The sequence below is a fragment of the Platichthys flesus genome, chromosome 11 (genome assembly GCF_949316205.1).
Source record: "Platichthys flesus chromosome 11, fPlaFle2.1, whole genome shotgun sequence".
Classification (NCBI taxonomy): Eukaryota; Metazoa; Chordata; class Actinopteri; order Pleuronectiformes; family Pleuronectidae; genus Platichthys; species Platichthys flesus.
Window position 1 is genome coordinate 22,384,724 of NC_084955.1, and position 22,829 is coordinate 22,407,552.

Consider the following 22,829-nt stretch of genomic DNA (forward strand, 5'->3'; position numbering starts at 1 on the left):
GTTTATTGGTGGTTGTGTGCAGCCATGTCCCATATTCTCCTTCTCTAACCCTAACCCCATTTGTATAGCATCAAATAAGTAACTCCATAACCAGACTTTTTCAGATCTCCCTTCTTCTTCTTCTTTTTCTCTTTCCTTTTGGCGCAAATAATTCAAGGTGACCAGTCAAGTGGAGCATACAGCACCTGCAGGTCACCTTGAATTGCATGTACTGTTTGTTTAGTGGCTTTATGTAAGATAAGCAAGGTGATTGATGTTAGAACTCTTTTTCTTAAGGATGATACCGTTCCCAGTTATTCAAGTTCCTGTAAGTAAAAGGCTATTCTGTGTTTGAATAAATCTTTATTGAGAAAAATAGAATTTAATGCAAAGATACAGAAAAAAACAATCAGGATACAAGCAATGACAACTGACCAGGTTAAGTAATTTCTGACTTTGCTGGTGTTTGGTTTCAAAAACGTTGAAAACAAGTTAAGAACCTATAAGTCTATCAGTCTTTGAATATTCCAAACAGCAGAAATGCATCTTTAAAGGCGACGCTTAAAGCACACAACAAATCTCACAAAGTTCAGTATTAAGACGCAAACTCTTTGGCTGTAACAGTGAAAAGAAAATAGAAGATGCTAATATTAGATACAGATCTTGAAATGTGGGATTATACATGCATGAGATACGAATACTTGTACCATGTTTGTTGTCTAGATAAACCATTATATGCACTGAAATCGATTATAAAGTAAAACAAAAGAAATATGTGGTCCAAACAGTAGAGCTGCAAACATGACATCGAGCAGTAGAGTTGATATTTTCCACAATAAAACACGTTCCGCATCATCATGGCTCATGAACAAAAACAAGTCACGTGTCTTTTAAAGTATTAAACATGCCATGATGTTACCAGCTTTCTGCACATGATATAAAGATATCATCTTATAGGTAACAAAGTTGTGTTTTACCTATGAGACCTACACTCAGGGGACAGCAGGGACTCGTAAAAGACTGATGCTGGTGTCCAGCTACATTCGTTTTATTGATCGTCTTTTGAATGCAGCACCGTGCAGTTTGTCCGACTTCATCATTTGAAAATGGCATCACTGAAGCCAGGACTGTCAGTATGCTTGCATCGTTGCATGGCCTCGAGCTCCAGCACAAGGTGATGGGCGAACGAGGAGTTCACCCATCACCCATCCATCCTGGGGTCTCCTGGAGGATGGAGGTGGGATTAGATGTTCCTGCAGCAGGGTTTACTCTCCTCTGTGGTATCTGCTCTGGAGCTGTTCAGGGACACGGCGCTGATGGAGCCTCGAACAACTTCCTTACTCCTCACCTTCTTATGAATCTCTGATGCAAGAAAAACGAAAATATTCCATTTAGTGACAATGTGCCTGCTGAGGAAGAAGTTTTAATATCTACAACAAATATCCAGCAGATATTTCCCCACGAAGCAGCCAATCAAAAAGCTTCCTAAGAAAACCCCCAGTTCCAAAGGTCATACTATTTGTTTTGGCCTTTTTGGATTAAGAAAGGAAATATTGGGGGAGAGAGGACGAGAACAGTCTGGCCAACTGGGAATCAAACCTGTGTACTGCAGCTTAAAGTCATATATATCCATCTGAGACATGTCTTAACCAATCAGCTTTCAGGTCGACCAGGTCATGTTATTCTAACCCTGTCCTGATGTGGACTTTCTAAACCTTAATGTTCTGAGGAGATGATGCTCTATGGCTCTGATTTAAATTATTCAAACATACAATACGTTTATAGAGGAGAGACGGGAAGGGGAAGTTATTAAAAACATCAACTTTAAGGGAGCGCATATGTGGGTAATCATAAAGTAGGGAAAAATGCTAGATACATAAAAATAAATTACCTTCTAGGACGTTGGTGAATGCTTCTTCCACATTAATTGAAGTCAAGGCTGACGTCTCCAGAAACAAAATACCTTTCTTTTCTGGATGACACAAAATAAACAACGTTAGTTATAAATATTTAAATCCCATTTTAAATTGGGTCCAATGAAAAAACATCACATAATCTTTGATCACAAATTAGAATAACGAGAAAAATCTGTTGGCGAGCAGACAAATGTTCATTCTGTAAGATCATTCATTTATTTCATCACAGTGACTTTCAACAGGTTGTCAACACTTATACCTGCGAAGTCTTTGGCCTCCTCGGTGGGCACCGACCTCTCGGACTCCAGGTCGGTCTTGTTGCCCACCAGCATGACCACGATGTGGGGGTCAGCGTGGTCGTACAGCTCCTTCAGCCAGCGCTCCACGCTCTCATAGGTGAGGTGTTTGCTGATGTCGTAGACCAGCAGGGCGCCAACAGCACCTCGGTAGTACCTGTTTGGAGGAGATAGACTTTTACTGTAAGGTCGCTGCTGGTTGTTATTCAGGTGACGTATCTGCTCACCATAGTTACACAGCACAAGAGCAGGCGATTCCCAGTAGGTAAAACATTATATGCCTGATGTTGTTTTAAGTCCAATTTCTACTCTTCTCCTGGCTCCGGTTTTGTTCCCCCATATCAACACCTGAAATGTCAATGTTCACATGACTCTAGACTTTGTATGTCAGCTTTTGGTTGCTGGGCAGGAAGTGAAAAGTGGATTTTTAGCTGCCATGACCCAAAACAACACATTGAGGGCAGCGAGAGTAAAAGCTGCACTAACAGATATCACATGTCATACGAAAAACTAAATAAGAAAAGACAATATCGATTACAGCAGCTTTAGGCCACCGCCACATCTTCACTGAATAAACAGTTCTTCCCGCTGTCTTATAAAGACTGGCGATCGCTCTGAAGTCATGAACCGATCCATACACCCGTCACTATTACATTACTGCCCCACTCTACCAGCAGCATAATTAATTCCACTTTAATAGGTTTTAGCTGCTTGTTACAGCACAAATTGGAAATTCCATGGGAATGGGAATTTGCATAGTGGAATAAGTCGGTAGGTAATTACACCAGAAGCTAAGCAGTCAGAAAAGAGCTAATCCAGCCGTGTGGCATGTCCTCGGAATTGTTTTCGTGTCTTAAATATAAAACTGACACGCCTCTTTTGTTTTAAAACCAGTTTCCACACCGTCAATCCTCCCAGTTTAATTAAGAAAATAAAAAAATGAATCAGGGGTACCCTCACAGAGAAGAGACACACAGAGCGCTGAGCGTTCAGATAAACGTCAGGCTTTATGCTAAGCTAAGCTAATTTACGAGTAGCAGCTGCTTCATATTTACTTCAGAGGTCAAAACTGAGTCCAACAAAAAAACAGAATGTCCTGGTTTAAATTTCTTTGCTTTTTAGTTCCTGTTTTAATTTGATATTTCCTACCTTGTGCGCCTGGATGTTTCACTTCCTGTCTTTGTCTATTTACCCGCCCCATTTGTGTTTCACCTGTGTCCAATTATCCCAACATGTTTACCTCCCTTGTGTGTTTAGTCTCTGTGCTCCCAGTCCCCTCACTGTGTTTCCTCAGTCGCACCTCCAGCTGCTGTTCAGTGCTCTGTGTCTGTTTGTGCTTCGGCTCAGCTCCTTTGTGTATTTTTTACGTTTGGACTTAGTGTCTCTCTGTCTACAGGTGAATCTGTAAGTCTGTCTCCCTGTTGTTGTGACGTGCTGGCATTTTGTGTCCTCTCAGTTAATTTAAAACGAGTCTGCTGTACGTCAAAGTCTTTTATCAAATCAAATAATTACTGATTTCTGACACTGCCCTGTAACTTTTACTTTTTTTGATTTGTTATTGTATGGCTACTTTTCTATGTTACTCTTTCATTTATTTTTAAACCAATTTTAGATTTGTCTGATGTTGCTTTGACAATTTGCGGGGATGCTTTCTATTATTCTTTTAAAGCAATTTGAATTACCAAGTTGATGAAATGTGCTCTACACATTATTGTTTCATGGCTAATACAAAAAATGGGTCTATCACTGTTGTGTGTTTCAAAATGGAAATTTACACCAATACCAGAGATACAGATTTTGTTATAGACAATTATTTCTATACCATGTGAGTGTGGGATAGTGGATACACGGATATATATGAATTTGTTTTAAAACTGTGATGGGGTCTTGGGACTCACGCAGACGTGATGGCCCGGTATCGCTCCAGTCCCGCCGTGTCCCAGATCTGGGCCTTGATGGTGAAGGTGCTGAACTGCACCGTCCGTGTGCTGAACTCCACCCCGATCGTTGTGCGAGTGTCATTGGTGAACTCGTTTTTGGTGAAGCGGGACAACAGGTTGCTCTTTCCTACACCAGATTCACCAATCAGCACCACTGGAACAGACAGACACACACACACAGGCATGTTAATCACAGCTCCAGGTTTGGGTGTCAGGGTTTGGTTGTTGCAAAACTTAATGCAGTGTGTCTGAGACAAAACAAATATGGACCAATCCTGACCACATCATCACTTAAAGCCCATATAAACTAGGGCTTTTATTCTAGGTGTGTCTCTTTAAGGTTGGTCCATGAATCAACACTTGTGGCTGCATGGGACTGAGGTTCCTTACTCCATTGTGGTTGTTGTCCTGTTTTACAAACAGACACACGCCCTGGTGGCAAATAAGCTGCCCTAATTATTTCCACTCAGTTGTGCAGACAGGACATGTTGCACAAAACTCTGGAGAACTATGTGGGATGTAACAGAAAACTCTAGATTGTTGAATTAAATTGATAATAATACAAATAAATGTCCTATGATTTTTTGATCCTGAGTGAAAGATATAGTTTTAAACACTCCAGGCAAAGAATAACGAACACTATATAAACAGCAAAACAATTTACTAACCTGACAAAGATGCATTATGTGTCATGTCTCTTCACTGTGCTTACACAGTACATAAGTATTGTATAACTATATTGAGCTTTTTATAATATTGCTATTTGATAAAAAATTATTGATGTTTTTTTCTCCCAGTCTTATTTTGTATTTTCCCTGAACTGCAGATAATACACTATTTCTCCTGGAAACTTTTTTTGAGGTAACTTCCTCTTAATCAATCCTTTGGTTTCAGGAGATAACACAGGGCCTGGGAACGTCAGGTGATGCCTCATGAGGAGGAAACAGGTTGAGCTGCTACCTCCTCAAACCTTGATCACAGAAACCTACCTCCTGAGTAAACGGGAAAGGAAGTAACCCGGACAAACCCTTTTATCTGATTGACTAATGTTTGGGTTTCACTCGTTACTGACTCAGACAGAGAAAGAGGGCTTGGTTTAATTGGCACATATAGAAAAGTAAGATCAGGCTGTGAGGAACAGACTGCTGATTAGATCTGAGACACAGTGACAGTTTATTACTGAGGCGTGTGATTTCGAAAACACTGAGGTTATAATCCAAGCAACAATTAGTTTAATTTATCATCGAGACTGAAACAAGGCTACATTGTGTTGGGGTTGGAAAGGATGGGTGAGGCTAGGATAGGTTAGGTTAGGATAGGTTAGAATAGACTAGGAAAGGATAGGATGGGTTAGGCTAGGATAGACTGGGATAGGCTAGGCTAGGCTAGATTAGGCTAGCTCAGCATTGACAACATTAAAATAGTTTTACATGTGGACAAAAATGAATTGGTAATCATTTTTCCAATAATACTGTATGAATATGAATTATACAACAATACCTATAAGGACGTCATCCAAATTTGACTCTTAAACACATTTGGTGTCTGATACTTGAAAGAGATTTTTAGTGCAGGAGTATAACTTGTATTTGAGTATTTGTTCATTGTGGTATTTATACTATTTAAAGTGAAGGACCTGGATATTTCTTCAACCACTGGAGGATATAATCTTCAGATAAATGCCGACTGTTGATCTTCATCTTTTCTCAGAAACGATTAAGGACTACTTTTTCTTGTTGGGTATCAGGTTTAGTTGAAAGAAAAGAAGAAGAGTAAAGAAAACAAACTCAAGGTTAATTTAGGGATCGGACTGCCACTTCAAAACATGATCTTCTTCAGCAGAGGGAACATTTCTCAATCACTGCATCCAAGGCCGGGGACAAACTTCAAATTGAGTTTAGGAATCCCTTCCTCGCTTCTCTTAGAACCAAATGCAAAAAAAATATGTTGGCTCTTCTTTTTTCCCTGAACATCTGTTGATTCCCATAAAGCTGCACTCTTAAAACACAAATGACTTATCCCCAGTTCTTGAATTGCAGAATGTTTTACCAGACGTCTGAGGTCACAGCAGAGAATGTTTTACAAGTTCTTCTACTTCGTCTGTTTTAGGTAACTGATCACTTCATTGCAGGGTTTTTTTTCTCAGTGTGTCGGGTAAGAATGTCTGTTCTCCTCCTCCTCTCTTCAACGACTGAGTAACTTCTTATGCAAACAATAACCCTGGTTTCTATGGGGATGTAGGACAATAGGCCATCCCACTTTACGGTGGACTGGTTTTCTGAAGAAGCCGGGACGAACTTGATGCGTTGCGGTGAGGATTCAATTTTCCTTTAGTTTGTTTTCATGACCTTCAGGAGGAAATCCAGCAGTAGGACTTAATTTAGCAGAGTCCTTCCTCAGTAAGTCCAGGTACTTTACACGGAGGGACGAGTCTGCAGGTTCACATTCCAAGCAAACATCGCACAATCAGATTTTACTGATTAGTTTCTCTGAGCAATCAGTGATTCTCTGGATGGAATGAAATCCTGCACATACTTTTGAGATAACAAACGCTACCAGGAGCACTGCATCAGTGAGCGAGTTTATTCAATGATTGCAGTCGGTTTAGAGAATTCAGTCTTCACAGGCCGGAGGAGAGATCCCTCCTCTGTCGCTCCTCCTCCTCCTGAGGTTTCTCCCACACATTAACTCCTCGCAAAACCCCCAACATGTCGCTTTTGAGTTTTTGTACGAATCAAACAAGGAACAGAAGGTCCCTCAGTCACACGTACATCTGCCAGGGCCAAACAATCCAACACAATGTAGTCCTTGTACTAGAGATAAACAAAAGAAAGTGGTGTGATAACCTGAACTCGAACAGCACTCAGTGGAGGACACACCTCTGCCAGGACCCAACTGTCCCTTTAAATTCAGTAAAGCTCCCCCAACCTGCGGACGCTGATAAATAACGGTTCCTTGAATATGATTGAGATTATCCATTGAGATCCATGAATCATTCACTGGGAAACTGGTACAAATATTGTGAGTTCTTCTCAAGACCTGACCCGACCCCATCCCCAACCGGTTGACTGAGGTCATTCAGTCAATCTTTAGACAGAACTTGGTTTCTGTCTGGTTATCCCTGAATCCAGGATTTATGCTAAGCTAACTAGCGAAAGTTAAAAGTTATCTTACACACACCTCACACTGGAGACCAACGGATATGTTTTTTCGGGGCCGATGTTATATATATATATATATAGCCTGACCTGCATGTACCACACCTGTCAGAAAACAATGTGTAATTGTATATGTACATAATGTATAATGTATTTAACAAAGATTGTGTGAAGTTTTAAAATGCTATATAGATTGTAAAATATCGGCCATTGAATGTAGAGTTGGAGAGGACATATGAGGACAGAGAGGTGGAGGGGGGGGGTCTGCCTCTGGAATTGAATCAGGGACATTATTGACTTGTGGCTTATGTAAATACAACAAACTTGACCGTCTTCATATTTTGTTTTCCTGTTGGACTTCAGCATCACTTACTTTATGTTGATTTGACTTCCCTGTTCACCGGCTTTCCATCTGTCCAGTGCCTTTTATCAATATTCCTACCCAACACCTTCCTTTTCCACATCTGTTCAGAGCCACCTGGCACCTTCAGCTGCTGCATTTCAGAAGGAACTACTGTGCTGCACTAAATGCCTGATTAACACGTTAATAAACAAGGAAGTATAATTTCAAGGGCAAATCAGCGTTACAGACAGAGACTTAAAAAGCTGCAGGGATGTCCCTGAGGATCAGATCAACACATGCACTCACCCTTAAAGACAAAGTTGTAGGTCTCATCTGACCCCATGTTCTGTCCATTCACTGCAGCCGCACCGCACTTCACTGCTGTCTCCAGATGTAAGATGACACTGACTCACACCAAAGCCAACCTGCCTCTCAGATCAACAGAGGAACTGCTCCGACACATGAATGCCAGTCTCCAGCTCTCTGCCCTTCACCACCCTTCCCTATCTGAGTTCACAGAACACTGGCTTGTTTGGACAGGACATGTGTATCCAGGTTGTTTCACAGGAAGGCGGTCCGGCGGGGTTTTTCTCAGGGAGTGGTGGAGCAGAGATGGAGGTGTGTCCTAGTAATGGAGCCGGTGCAGGGCAGGTTGGACAGGTAACACAACTCCCAGGTAGGGTTGGGCCTGAGAGGGACTCTCAGGTGCCTCCTGGTGGTCGATTCAAACGACTGCATGCAGAAAGTAAAAGAAAAAATCTTCCTGCTGAATCATGAGGAAGATTAAACCCTGAAATACAGTTTGTGGTATCTGCCCCAAAAAATGGTTTTGCAATAACAATCAATTCAAAACATTTTAACTGCGATATAAGATTTATCTAAACTTTCCTTATGGTGTTTACATTTTGGCATTTAAGCACATAAAACCTAAAAATGTATTATGTATCAGAGAATACATTCACACCTCATCCTAGCAATCCAGCTTTTTGGAAACTTAACTCTCCTTCTTTGTGCTCACATGCAAAAACCCACAACCAGTCAGTTCAGAGAATAAACACCAAAAACAGGACTACAAATATTAATGCAATATTTTTTTATTTGACAGGTTTAAGATTTGCTGCGGACGTGTACAACGAACTTTCCATACAGCTCACAATGTGTCTGTTAGGCCACTTTTTTGTATAACAGTGAAAAAGCCTATAAACAGTGAAAGCAGCTGATAGCGGAATCATTTCAGCAGTCATCCACACAAAAGTCCTATTGACAAACTGAGAGGAATTTAAGAGACGACAAAACTAAGTGAAGACAAACAGTTAAAAACCTCACACAAGCTGTTAGATGCATCAATACCATGATTATAAATACACTGAATATCCCCCTCAACACACGTCTCACACACACACACACACGCACGCGCACGCGCACGCGCACACACGCACGCACGCACGCACGCACGCACACACACGCACGCACGCACACACACGCACGCACACACACACACACGCACACGTATGTTCACTCACTCACTCACTCACTTATATATATATGCACTAAGCACTTTGTGTTACAGAAGTCCATGAATGTCACATCACATGATGCTTTCTTTTCCAGGCAGAAGGAAGTAATGCACATTTCTTCACTATGATGCAGCCACTTGAGTCAGTGGTTCCTCCAGGTACTGCACCAGCGCTTCCGCCTATAAACGTGACAAAATACAAAATATTTCATCATTGCAGCTTCTCAAATGTGACTTTCACAAATACTCCTGGGCTATTTAGGCTGTTTTTATGGGCTTTTGAGTTTGCCTTGTTTACTAGCCAATGTTTGGTATCTTTGTTTGTCAGCACAACATTGCCCGTATGACCAGTAATTTCAAAAGAGCTTGGCAAGTACAGAAGACAATGAATATAGAGAACAGCATACAAGTGGCAGTGGCACAGTGGTTGTACAGTGACTTAAAGATCGCTAACGTGCCAACACTCTCACCTTGGCTTTAAGCATTCCGAAGCCCACTGTCTCCTTGGCGTACATGCACAGCAGCAGGTTGGCTACGTGAGTGATGGCCACTCGTCCCTCCTGAGGAGAGAAAAGAAGAGAATCCTCACACAGAGCTCCACTCGTCACTCCACTGAGAACAAATCAACCGGTCATGGAGGACGGTGCTTCTTACCATGCAATCCATGAGTATGAATTTGAGTTTGTCTTCATTGAAGGCTTGGTGGCCGTTCTTGTCGTACGCAGCCCAGATGTTGCTTGCGATGGCAGCTGTCACTCGTGCGTCAGTGTCCCCATACCCAGAGTAGGCCAGGAGGGAACCTTCGTTGTTCAGCAGGCTGGTGAACATGTAAAGATGGATGTTAGATCCGACCACAGACTGTGCAGTTGTTCATTATTACACATCTCTTCATCAAGTTACCAAACAATAACATTAGAGCTGGAATAAGGAAAGTACCTGAACTCACCGCTCGCAATCTAATCAAAGTGTGTATTATATATAAAGTGATGTCAGACTGACTGAACTATGAATGAAACAAGGAAAACTCTTATGAATTATGATTCTATTTGATGCAAGTCAAAAGTAATAATGTGATGTCACGGAACCCAATGAGCTTAGAGTTTCAAGAGTATTTTGAACAAAACCGGGCAACAAGACACAAATAAATAAATGTGTGTTGATATTTTAAATTGACAAAATAACCCTCATGTGTATTTAGTCAGAAGTCTGATCAATAAACGACAAAACCTCAGTTTCCAGCTTTTCAAATGTGACGATTTCTTTTCCATTAACATTAGACTGGACATATTTCGGGTTTGAGGCTGTTTTGTTAAGATGGAATTTTAAGACGTCAAATGAACCTCTAAGAAATGATGATGTTGACTTTTCAATTCAATATTTGCTATCGATGACAGAGAAGATCCACTTTATTTCACCCACGCCAGGAATTTCACCTGTCGTAGCAGGAGATGGTCGAAATGAAGTCGACCAGAGAGCGAGTGAAAGTACGAAAAAGAATAAAAATAGGGGGGAATAAAATCATTTAAAAATAAGATATGTCGATAATATACAACGTTCATGGCAGATCAATGAATCAACAATAAGAGCTAGTCAGTTAGATCCATGATTTACAGAGGAAATACTTTATTCACCTGAGATACAACAATCAGTAATTTTCTCAATTGAAGAGATCAATTTTATATTTGTTATGGTTAATTAACGAGATACCTCAGAATCCTTGTACTTTCCATTGTAAACAATCCCAAAGTCACGAGGTGCCTTTTGAGCTAATGCCATAAGAGGATGTGGTTAACCCAGAGGAACAGTAGTTTCACTCACACGAATACAAACACGCTGCTGTACTATCTACTAAAGCACATAAGATGACATGTTCCTGTAACTGCATCGCTATAATTTAATATAGAATCAGCCGGGGTCACTGTTATGAACATGAGTCGGCTCGATGGTGGAGACATTAGCCGGGATGTGGCTCCATCTCTCCGGGGAGAAGATGCGGCCTCTTCACCGGTGATGTTAAAACAAACTGTATGTTTTCTGCGAGTATCAGGAAAAACCAAAGTCACAGCAACAACATGGTTCATTGTCAAAAAGAACAAAGTAACTCCCCTGTCAATTAGCATCTAGTTAGCATGCCGCTAGCTAGCGTAACATGCTAGCTAGCCGTACTCACAGGGTGCTCTGGACTCCGTTAGTGTTCGCCTGACTCAGAACCTGCGTCAGCGCCTTGGGTCGTAACATAGCTTCACTTGGACGAACAGGCAGCGAAGACAAATTAACTTGTAATGTGTTTTTAAAGAGACTAAACAACTTGTCACACAAAACTACTCAAAACAACACGAAGGCGAGTCAGCTGATGTTTACTTCCTGTTCCGGGTGCACAGCATTGTGGGAATTGTAGGCAAGACATTTTTAACCTTTTCCTTCTTCTTGCTTTGCTTGATTGTGTTTATTAAATATTCAGTCTAACAGTTTTGACACCGAAGCATTTCTATAGTGTGACACTCCTTGTCCAATATTTCATATCAATTAATCAAATTGTATTTCTATATTTATGTTTTTTGCCATGTCATATTATTTTGGTCAGATAACATGCAGTATTATTTTGGACACCTGGTGGCGGTCATTACATGCACAGGGCTGCAGGATCATGACTTGCTGGCCAAAACAATGGGATGCAAGGGAGTAAAGGACACCATCGAAATCAATTAAAGCAAAAAGTGTGAGGAGTGAAAGCAATAAGGAAAAACACTAGAGAACTACAGTTATATCATCGCTTAGAGGAGGACACACAGGTCTAAACAGAATAAGCAGAAGACAATTTGCAGAATTGGAAACCCCAGTAATGATTTGGTGTGGCTGGAAATGTGGACATGCAGAGTTTGTCTCAAACTTTTCTATTCTTCTTCTAATATGTGTAAATCTCCCTCGCCAGTCCCAAAACCCTCCAGGGTTTCAGCAGCAGCGTTGACGTCCCCTTCTGTGGCGGTAAGCACCTGCAGGTTAGCTTCATGGTTGACGACACCCATGGCGTTGAGCTGGTCAAGCTGCTGCTGCTGAAAACGGGCTCCAGCCTCCAGCTCCTGAAGCTGAGTGGGAAGAGGCGGAGTCAAGAGTCTGATTCTTATTATTTACAGAGGTGGAAACTTTGAGATTGTGATTAATCAGTGTGTGGTGAGAGAGAAGACACATCTTGACCTAATATTTTGACACTACCTTTTGGTTTTAACTATATTTACAGTACTCCTACGGTAAACTGTAATTTACATAAAACCTTTACTTTCTCTTTAAACAAAAGATAAATATGAATTGAAATATTAAAATCTAAAATGTATGAACCTGTATATATGTATAATGCAAGTGACATTTACAGACAACATTATCGATTTATCTTTCTAAATAAACCAACAAGTTGTTGCATCCTGGTTAAACTTACCGATGCTCCACCGCCTGAAAACATCTGTAACATCTGCTGCATCTCCTGTGACTGACTGGATCCTGGTGCTAAGGCAGCAGAGGGGGAGTTCTGTGCAGGGACACTGCCCCCTGCGGCTGGAGGGACTGTGAGACCACCAGTAGGCACACTGGAGTTGAAAGAATACATTAAAATGAATACAAAATAAAGCTTTATAGCAGCAGTCAAGAAGAGCAACTTTAAATACCTTAGAGAGAGTAAACCCTCTTTAAATTAACATATAATTATATAAAGTGATCCTAAACTGAACACAACATGCTAGTATTTAGCAACAACACCTTCCCTAAACACCAGTAGTTCACCCTGAAGTTCCAATTTATGGAAAAATAATTTTAATTCCACCAACACCTTAAAAATAATAATTATAGCTTGCATTTAAATAAAAAGATGAGGAACAAGGAAATTCAGATTATTTCCTGAGTGGACTCATGGATTAAGACAAATATGGAGGCTTGAAGAATATGTGGAATCGGGTGTAACTGGTACCTGGACACGAATCCTGGCACTTGCGTCTGTAATATCTGCAGGCCCTGTTGGTTCTGTTCGAGGGCCTGACTGACTCTGGGGTTGATCATCGTAGAAGGTGTTTCAGGATTCTGCAACTGCTCAATGACAATTAGACAAAAATCAGCTTAAAAACCTGTAGAGCCCCGACCTCCTGAATACAAATATTTTCTATTGACTTTGATACAAAAGTAAACTTGGACATCCCCATGCCTTTCCTGCTGAACGGTGCAATGTAAATATTCCAGGACATGAACGTGAAAGCTCTGCTCTGACCTGTCTCATAATCTCAGGGTTGTCGAAAATGCCTGGTAACATCAGGTCTGGGTTGGACATCCCGTTCCGGTACATTTGGTTCCTCAAAGTCTGCGACAGCCTCTGTGAGTTGGACATCCTATGCTGCTGCATCTCCATTAAGTTGGGTGAACCCATGAGGAGGTCTAACAAGCAGGACAGGTAGCTGAGTCCACCTGAGGATGAAGGATACAGGTCAATAGGTTATTGGAAGGTGTGTAGGCATGTGGCATGGTGGATTCAAATCCCAGCCTGTCAATAACATGTTGTATCTCATTGAGTGCAAGGTGCGAATAAAGTATGTAGTCACATGACACATGCAGCAGTACAAGAATGTGTTGTGTCTCTACAAGAGCAGATGACACTGAACGCCTCAGTTTACGCGACTGAAAAGCTATTAGAATTATTGCTTATTTTGGTTGATGATAGAGAACTGTTTGGTCTATATTGGGCCAATTTTGAAATGCATGAATCAAATATGGTTTTTGAAGATATTTTTAAATTTAAAAACAATACTAACCATCAGGAATTTTGACATGGGTTTCAGAGAAAGCTGAAAACATTTCAAATCCTTAAATTCCCTGCAATGCGAAAACCAACAAAACAAACTTCAAGTTAAACATTCTAACTCATTGCATCAGCAGGTTGAATCGTTGACTGACCGATGCTGCCTCCTACAGTTGGGCTGGTGCTGCGGCTGCTGCTGCTGCTGGTGCTGCTGCTGCTGCTGCTGCTGCTGCTGCTGCTGCTGCTGATGCTGGTGCTGCTGCTGCTGCTGCTGGTGCTGCTGCTGATGGGGCTGCTGCTGCTGCTGGTGCTGGGGCTGCTGCTGCTGCTGGTGCTGCTGGTGCTGCTGCTGCTGGGGCTGCTGCTGCTGCTGGTGCTGCTGGTGCTGCTGGTGCTGGGGCTGCTGCTGCTGTGGCTGCTGCTGGTACTGGGGCTGCTGCTGCTGGTGGTGCTGGGGCTGCTACTGCTGCTGGTGCTGGGGCTGCTGCTGCTGCTGCTGCTGCTCGGGCTGCTGCTGCTGCTGATGATGATGGTGTTTTGTTGAGGTGGTGAAGAAGTGGAACTGGTCCGAGATGCACCGCCATCTGTTGATCTTCAGAGACAGCAGACATCAAATAATAATATCACCACACGTAAGCGAGACCTCTTAACAGAGATCTCATAGACTATACTTACTTTGGGAAGTTCCTGATAAGAAGCTGAATGGTGTGTCCATCTTTGATGCCATACTGCTTCAGAGTATCAGTATCCTTTAGAATCTTCCCTGTGAAAATCAGCACCAGATGGTTCTGGGGGGCCTCAAATCTTTTGGATACTTCCTGTTTAAGCTAAACAGATGAGAAAGAAAATAAAATGTAAATTACCAGCAGGGCAAAGTCAGCAGCTGCCTTGATGGTCGAAGAGGAAATGCAGGTTTTGGTGATTTGATTAGTTGCAAATATCAGTGACAATCCGAACTACATACGTAGATAATTCTATATTAATATGCAATCTAGTGCCCCTCTTTTGAAGATGAGCGAAAACCCATTTCTAAAATTAATGTAGTTCACACTGGGCTCACATTGTGGTTATTCCTGAAACAAGTTGTTCATTACATTTAGAGATGTTTCATTAATGATACCAGCATCAGAAATACTGAAAATGCTTGTGAGGAATCGATGACTGTGGGAATATAAGTATGTATTTTATTATTAGCCAGAGCTACCTAAAATGTCAGCAATTTTTACAATATTTCCCTCAGGAGAGTCCCACAAGTAAAACTGCAACGTGTGACATACGCAAGACTTCAGATTAGAGCTATTTAAAGGAAGCAATTGTTTTGTATTCTTAGATTTATTTGTTTGTGTTCTTTTTGCAGTTATGTAACTAGATAATCAAAAAATTCTATGGCTTCAATCTCTGTATGCATTTGTTTTTCAATGTGTTTATCACTTCCTTACAGGGTAAGTAGCATACAGTTATAAAAATATATTGTATAGGTTGTACTTTTAATTGTACTGATGTCGGATCTACTTGTTATTGACAGAAATGCACCTTTTCCACAGAAGACTCCTCCCAAATCGCAAGTTTCTTGTTCCCCCCCTGAGTTATGATGTTAATCTCCATCGGGCGGGCACCTGGAGATTCATCTTCATTCGCATTGACATCCTCCACGTGGTCGCTGCTGCTTTTCTCTGCCATCTCTCCAGTAAGGTCAAGCTCAAATCGTAGCAGCAGCAGCTTGTAGAGTTTTTTCCGGTGGCAACAGAAACTGCCACTTATATGTAAAGGCAGCTGCCTTTGAAGCCAAACTGTTTGACGGAAGCTGCCTTTGATGTAACACTGTTTGGAGAAAGCTCCCTTATATGTCACACTGTTTGGAGGCAGCTATCACAGTGGCCACAGAGCCACATGTGAGGCATCCCTCTTCCAGGACGGATAGAAGTGCAATAGATGCGACGTGTTATAGAGATCATCAAAAACATCTTTGGAAGGTAAATTAATGTAGGGTTATGTAAAAAATCATAATCACGATTATTTTGGACAATATCAAAATCACGACGCTCGTCTCTTTCGAAAAAAAAGCCAAATAATCGTTTCAACTCGATTATAGTAGTTTGGAGATCGTTTGACTCCATAATCGTAATCACGATTAGATTTCGATTAATCGAGCAGCCCTAAATGAATGGATGAATTATTGTCAGTAAAGGCCGGTGCATGCTTCTGCGTTTTCGCGGGGCCGCAAGCTCAAGAGCCCTTCCCGGCCCCTTACGTGCTTATGTATCTCTTCTTACGTGCGTCACCCAATTTTTCTAACTAGACGGCAAAGCACGGCGAGCCTTACGCAGCCCGCAAGGCTGTGATTAGTCTGCTAACTACATCCTTTCCGGAGTCGTATTTCTGGTTTCATGCCACATAATACCGGCAGAAACAACGGAAGATTTAGAAAAACGAATATGGACCAAATAGAACAGCGTTTAGCAGAAGAGATCCGAAAGTAGGATCACTTGTATAACCCGTCACTGACTGGCGGATTTGTTTGGCAGAAAAAGGCTACGGGGAACCGCAGTGGCGATGTGAATAAACAGTCGACGAAGAAGAAAGAAGGCTTTTCTAACCGTCTTCAACAATAAACGTTACTCCGCCTAGTGTTCTGGTGGGGAATTGCTTTGTAACACGTGCAGCGGTTTGAGAAGCATGAATGACAACGATTCCTTCGAAACAGCTGTGTGAGAAGCCGCAGACGCAGTAGCAGAAGCATTCGCCAGCCTTAATGGTAGAGTATCTGAGTAGACATATTGTATATAAAGCAGTCTTGTTGTAAGCCCTGGATCTGCGGATGATAAGGCATAGGGACTCCGGGGAAGATGTGCCTTATTGCCAACATTACTGCAACAACACGTTCCTGTAGATTCATGCTGCACAACATCAGGAGAACGCGCCCCCTTCTCACTCAGAAGGCGGCGCAGGTTCTGGTCCAGGCTCTGGGCATCTTGTTTGAGACACCATTTTTGCAAACGCACACAGCAACTCCACATTAACTTTGGTGATCACCGACATATGAAGCCGGGAGTCGCTGCTGCCGGCGCGAATTACGATCTTACAGTATTTATGTTTAGCTTTAGCCAGCATCTTCAGTTTGGATTTCAATGTCGCCTGCTCTGGGGGGAGGGAAACCACAGACTGCAAGCTAGCCTCGAGAGGAGCACAGTGAGCAAGCAGTAAGTCTGCATGTGGATAAACATCGGTGTTCGCTGACTCTGTTTATTTCACAGCTTTTCTGTGGAGTCGAGTCGGACTCCGGATGCAAGAGCGAGGGACAACCAGATCAGACAGATCCAGGAGAAAATCACCAACGTGGAGAAGCATTTCGGTGAGATGTGCCAGCTGTTTGCCTGTTACATGCGTAAAACAGCCAGGCTACGGGACAAGGCCGACCTTCTGGTTCAGGAAATCTGCCTGTACGCAGACACTGAAACGCCAAATCTAAAGAGGGGTGTAAAGCAGTATGCTGACCACCTGGCCAAGATTCAAGACTACCGCCACGCTGGGCTGGAAAGACTTGAAGCCAAAGTCATAGAGCCATTGAAGAGTTATGGAGCTGTTGTGAAACGTAAAAAGGAGGATCTGAAGACGACTCAAAGTGCCAGAGAGAGCGAAGTCAAACAGATGGCTCTGCTCGAGAGGACCAGAAATAAGAACCCCTCAGACAGACAAATAATTTATCAGGCTGAAAGTGATCTCCAGAAAGCCACCATATACGCCAAGCGGAAAACCAGGCAGCTGGAGGAGACCATGAATGAGTTTGAGAAGCAGAAGATCCAGGACATTAAGAAAGTATTTAGTGAGTTTATGACAGCGGAGATGTCATTCCATGCCAAGGCCTTGGAGGTCTACACCTTGGCCTACCAGAGCATTCAGAGTGTGGATCAGGAGGAGGACCTGGAGGTGTTCAGGAGCTCACTGCACCCCCCTGACCACAAGTCACGCTTAGACATAGTGCGAGCAAATTCCAAAACGTCCCACAATCGGCATGTTTCCTTCCAGAGCAAATCAGGAACCATACTGCAACGAAGAGCTTCCATTTGGCTGACAAGAGGTGAGGATGAGGACGAGGACGAGGACGAGGACGAAGACAAAGATGAAGGTGAATACAAAGATAGCTGAGACGCTGATGATTAAATGCTGATTAAATCGTCTTTTATTTATTTATTTTTTGCATTTTTCTGTATACAAAAGGGATTTCAATAAATGTACAATCAGTAAATGCTGTGTCATTGCCAAAATCCCCGGTCACGGTTGGTCTGAGCAGTATCCTAGTGGTGTTTTTATTGTAGCTGTGTGATGCTCTGTAAGGGAACAAGTTTTTCTCCCTATATTTTACATCGCACACATTAACAAACCGTGCAGTGAATAGTAGCGTGTCTTTATAAATACTTTTTTTTTTTTAATTAAAATAGAAAGGAAGATGATGAGAAAGCAGTGTTCTTCTTGTCATCTTCAAGTAGTGGCACATTGTAGTAGCCAGATGTCAGGTCCATTCTCCTGAAAAAGGCATTACCCCCCAGAGCCACCAAAACATCGGCCTGATGAGGCTCTGGATAAAATATTATAGATTAGTTAATAAATTCCTGTCAATTAGGAAAGATTAAGGCTCAGAAACAAACATTATCCAACCTGGTTGCTGTACTTTTAAAAGTAGTAGTTTTATAAATTGACTTTTTTTTCAGTGGTCGTCCAGCGTCAATCCCCAAAAGGAACTGAGCGTGTTAGGCCACCAGTCTTTCAACGGCAGCGTTGACGTCCCCGCTGGTCGCGATAAGCACCTGCAGGTTAGCTCTACGGTTGATGAAGCCCATGGCGTTGAGCTGGTCAAGCTGCCGCTGAAAACGAGCCTCCAGCAGCTGAAGGTGAAGGTGTGAGGGAAGAGAGACGGCGTGACAACTGTCAGTATGTGGTGAGAGAGAAGACACATCTTGACCTAATATTTTGACACAAATTCTGGGGTTTAACTATATTTATAGTACTCCTACTTCGTGCAAAATTTCTGCATCATAATACAAAGATAAATTCCTCCTCTCATATGTCATGATTACATTTTTCTGTATATTTCTTTTAACTGTGAAAACATTAAACCCTTTTACTTTCACCTAAAAAAAGATAAACTATTAATTGAAATCAGTATTTTAATCGTACCTATTTGAATCTGTATTTATGTATAATGCAAGTCACATTTACATACAACATTATCGATTTGTTTTTCTCAATAAACTAGCAAATTGTTGCATCCAGATTAAACGTACTGATGTTTCACCGCCTGCAATTGTCCGTAAAATCCGCTGCATTTGTGAGAGACTGGCCCTTGTTGTTAAGGCAGCAGAGGGGGAGTCCTGTGGCGGGACACTGCTCCCTGAGGCTGGAGGGACAAGGCCCCATGTGGGTGGAGGGACACTGCTCCCTGTGGCTGGAGGAACACTGCCCCCTGTGGCTGGAGGGACTGTGAGACCGCCAGTAGGCACACTGGAGGTGAAAGAATACATTAAAATAAATAAAAAATAAAGCTTTACAGCTACAGTCAAGAAGAGCAGCTTTAAATACCTTAGAGAGAGTAAACCCTCTTTAAAGGAATATATAATTATGTAAAGTGATACTAAATTGAACACAACATGCTAGTATTTAGCAACGCAACCTTCCCTACACTTCAAGAGTTTGCCCTGAAGTTTTGATGTATGGAAGAAGTTAATTTCCACCAACATCTTAATAATAATAATAGCTTGGATTAATCTACCGCCTTTAAAGAGACTCAAGGATGAGGAACAAGGGAATCTTGGTAATTGCACCATAAAACAATGGACTGATGTCAGAGATATAAAAACAAAATGTCAGTGTTAAATTTCTTTAAATGATTTAAATGACTGTAGAAATTCAGATTATTCAGGAGTGGATTCACGGATTAAGACAAACATGGAGGCTTGAAGAATATGTGGAATCCGAGGTGTAGCTAGTACCTGGGCTCGAATCCTGGCACTTCCGTCCGTATTATCTGCACGCACTGTTGGATCTGTTCGAGGGCCTGACTGACTCTGGTGTTTCTCATCATAGAAGGTGTTTCAGGATTCTGCAACTGCTCAAAGACAATTAGACAAAAATCTGCTTTAAATCCTGCAGAGCCCCGACATGGTAAATGTTCCAGGACACGAACCTGAAAGCTCTGCTCTGACCTGTCTCATAATCTCAGGGTTGCCGAAAATGGCTGGTAATGACCGTCTCCTCAGGTATCGGTTGGACATCAAGTTCCGGAAAATCCGTCTCACCAAAGTCTGCGTCTGGATCCGCTGCTGCATCTCCATTAAGTTGGGTGAACCCATGACAAGACCTAACAAGCCGGACAGGTCGATAAGTTATTGGAAGGTGTGTGGGCATGTGGCATGGTGGAACCAAATCACAGTCTGTCAATAACATGTTGTATCTCATTGAGTGCAAGGGGCGAATAAAGTATGTAGTCACATGACACATGCAGCAGTACAACAATGTGTTGTGTCTCTACAAGAGCAGATGACACTAAACGCTTCAGTTTACGCGACTGAAAAGCTATTAGAAAGTTAGATGGACAAAGATGGACATTTCCCCCATTTTGAAGACCCCACCTCCTGCTGAGAGCTACAGGTTCATCTGCCTTGCATTCTATGTGTATTAATCAGAACGAGTTTCTTTCTTCAGGTTTTGCAGATGGGCTGACCACCTTTAAATCGAGTTATCTTCATGACTCATGTAACACAGAAACACGACCAGACTTCAGACTCAGTCCTCTTACAATGCTGAAAAAGTCTAATAGGCATGTTGCAGTTCCTAAATCTGAGAGACTGTTGCTAATCTTTGTTGATGATAGAGAACTATTTGGTCAACTTATTGTGCCAATTTTGAAATGCATGAATCAAATATGGATTTGAAGGTAATTAAAAAATTTAAAACATTACTAGCCATCAGGAATTTTGACATGGCTTTCAGAGAAAGCTGAAAACATTTAAAACCCTAAACTCCCTGCAATGCGAAAAGCAACAAATCAAACTTCATGTTAAACATTCTTACTCGTTGCATCAGCTGGTTGTATAGGTGTCTGACCGGTGCTGCCTGCTACAGTTGGGCTGGTGCTGGAGCTGGAGCTGGAGCTGGAGCTGCTGCTGCTGCTGCTGCTGCTGCTGCTGGTGATGGTGATGGGTCTATGGTATGGATCAGTTGGTGAAGAAGTGGAACTGGTCCGAGATGCACCGCCATCTGTTGATCTTAAGAGACAGCAGACATCAAATAATAATCTCACCACACGTAAGCGAGACCTCTTAAATCAGATCTCATAGACAATTTTTACTTAGGGAAGTTCCTGATAACAAGATGAACGGTGTGTCCATCTTTGATGCCATACTGCTTCAGAGTATCAGTATCCTGTAGAATCTTCCCTGTGAAAATCAGCACCAGATGGTTCTGGGGGGCCTCAAATCTTTTGGATACTTCCTGTTTAAGCTAAACAGATGAGAAAGAAAATAAAAGGTAAATTAACAGCAGGACAAAGTCAGCAGCTGCCTTGATGGTCAAAGAGGAAATGCAGATTTTGGTGATTTGATTAGTTGCTAATATTAGTGATGATCAGAACTACATACCTACATAATTCTACATTAATATGCAATCTAGTGCCCCTCTTTTGAAGTTGGGTGAAAATCTAGTTCTAAAATTAATGTAGTTCTTCCTGGGCAAACATGGTGGTTATTCCTGAAACAAGTTGGTCATTACATTTAGAAATGTTTCATTATTGATACCAGCATCAGAAATACTGAAAATGCTTGTCAGGAATCGATGACTGTGGGAATATAAGTATGTAGTTTGTTATTAGCCAGAGCTACCTAAAAGTTATGAAAATAGATAATCAAAATATTCTATGGCTTCATTCTCTGTATGCATTTGTTTTTCAATGTGTTTATCACTTCCTTACAGGGTTAGTAGCAAACATTTTGTATAGGGTGTACTTTTAAATGTACTGGTATTGGATCAGTTCTCGTTATTGACATGAATGCACCTTTCTGACAGAAGACTCCTCCCAAATCGCTATTAACTTGTTTCCCCCCTGAGTTATGATGTTAATCTCCATCGGGGTGGCACCCGGAGGTTCATCTTCATACACATTGAAATCCTCCACGTGCTCGCTGCTGCTTTCCTCTGCCATCTCTCCAGTAAGGTCAAGCTCAAATCGTGGCAGCAGCAGCTGAGAGGTTCCTCCGGTGGCAACTGAAACTGCCACGTATATGTAAAGGCAGTTGCCTTTGATGCGGAACTATTTAACAGAAGCTGCCTTTGTTGTCACACATGAAACAGTCTGTGAGGAACACTAGTGCCCAGACCGGTGTTATCTGGAAAGATGACGAGCCCTATGCCATCCTGACAGATTTAGGGTTGAGCATTGTTGGAGGTTCATCCCCATGCCCTGATGAAACAGAATCCAGCCTGTGTCAGAGTCAATGTAAAGGAGCTTCCTTCAGTAACGCAAATAGATATTATAAGCATCGTGGAGTCCGACTCAGGAGCCCTCACAAGGCACGAACATCAATTGGCTGATGAAACATTACAGTTTTTCACAGTTGTTAACACACGTTTTTCAAAACAATAACGACTTTCTCAAAACTGCACACAGAAAACTGAAAACCTCACAAACAAAATGCTAAACCTGACACGCCATTAGCAAGATGACTCTTTGCCATCAAATCTCTTACCTGTTCACAAAATGGAACTCGTGTTTTCATTTGGTACACACAGCCATATTTTCAAATGACTCACACATACCATTCATTGAGTACACACAACTAAGCATTTGCTTGCACACTACCAAGCATTTACAGCACACTGAAGTGCAAAATTGAAAACACAATCCTCGAAAAG

General features: G+C 42.0%; 3 protein-coding genes across 3 annotated transcripts; 1 reads left to right on the forward strand and 2 right to left on the reverse strand.

Moving 5' to 3' along the window:
* Positions 1 to 328: 328 nt before the first annotated feature.
* On the reverse strand, positions 329 to 8,182 carry LOC133965355 (ras-related protein Rab-25-like). Its single transcript, XM_062399851.1, has 5 exons — positions 7,939 to 8,182; positions 4,090 to 4,285; positions 2,155 to 2,348; positions 1,871 to 1,951; positions 329 to 1,341 (listed from the first exon to the last, which is right to left on the reverse strand). The coding sequence occupies exons 1-5, from the start codon at positions 7,973 to 7,975 to the stop codon at positions 1,223 to 1,225; spliced, it is 627 nt and encodes a 208-aa protein (XP_062255835.1). The 5' UTR covers positions 7,976 to 8,182; the 3' UTR covers positions 329 to 1,222.
* A 526-nt stretch (positions 8,183 to 8,708) lies between these two features.
* lamtor2 (late endosomal/lysosomal adaptor, MAPK and MTOR activator 2) lies at positions 8,709 to 11,518 on the reverse strand. Its single transcript, XM_062399832.1, has 4 exons — positions 11,319 to 11,518; positions 9,803 to 9,965; positions 9,619 to 9,708; positions 8,709 to 9,328 (listed from the first exon to the last, which is right to left on the reverse strand). Exons 1-4 carry the CDS (start codon positions 11,384 to 11,386, stop codon positions 9,272 to 9,274), a joined length of 378 nt encoding a protein of 125 aa, XP_062255816.1. The 5' UTR covers positions 11,387 to 11,518; the 3' UTR covers positions 8,709 to 9,271.
* Positions 11,519 to 16,601: 5,083 nt separating this feature from the next.
* LOC133964784 (CBY1-interacting BAR domain-containing protein 1-like) lies at positions 16,602 to 18,071 on the forward strand. Its single transcript, XM_062399024.1, has 2 exons — positions 16,602 to 16,633; positions 17,180 to 18,071. The coding sequence occupies exons 1-2, from the start codon at positions 16,602 to 16,604 to the stop codon at positions 18,069 to 18,071; spliced, it is 924 nt and encodes a 307-aa protein (XP_062255008.1).
* Positions 18,072 to 22,829: the final 4,758 nt, after the last annotated feature.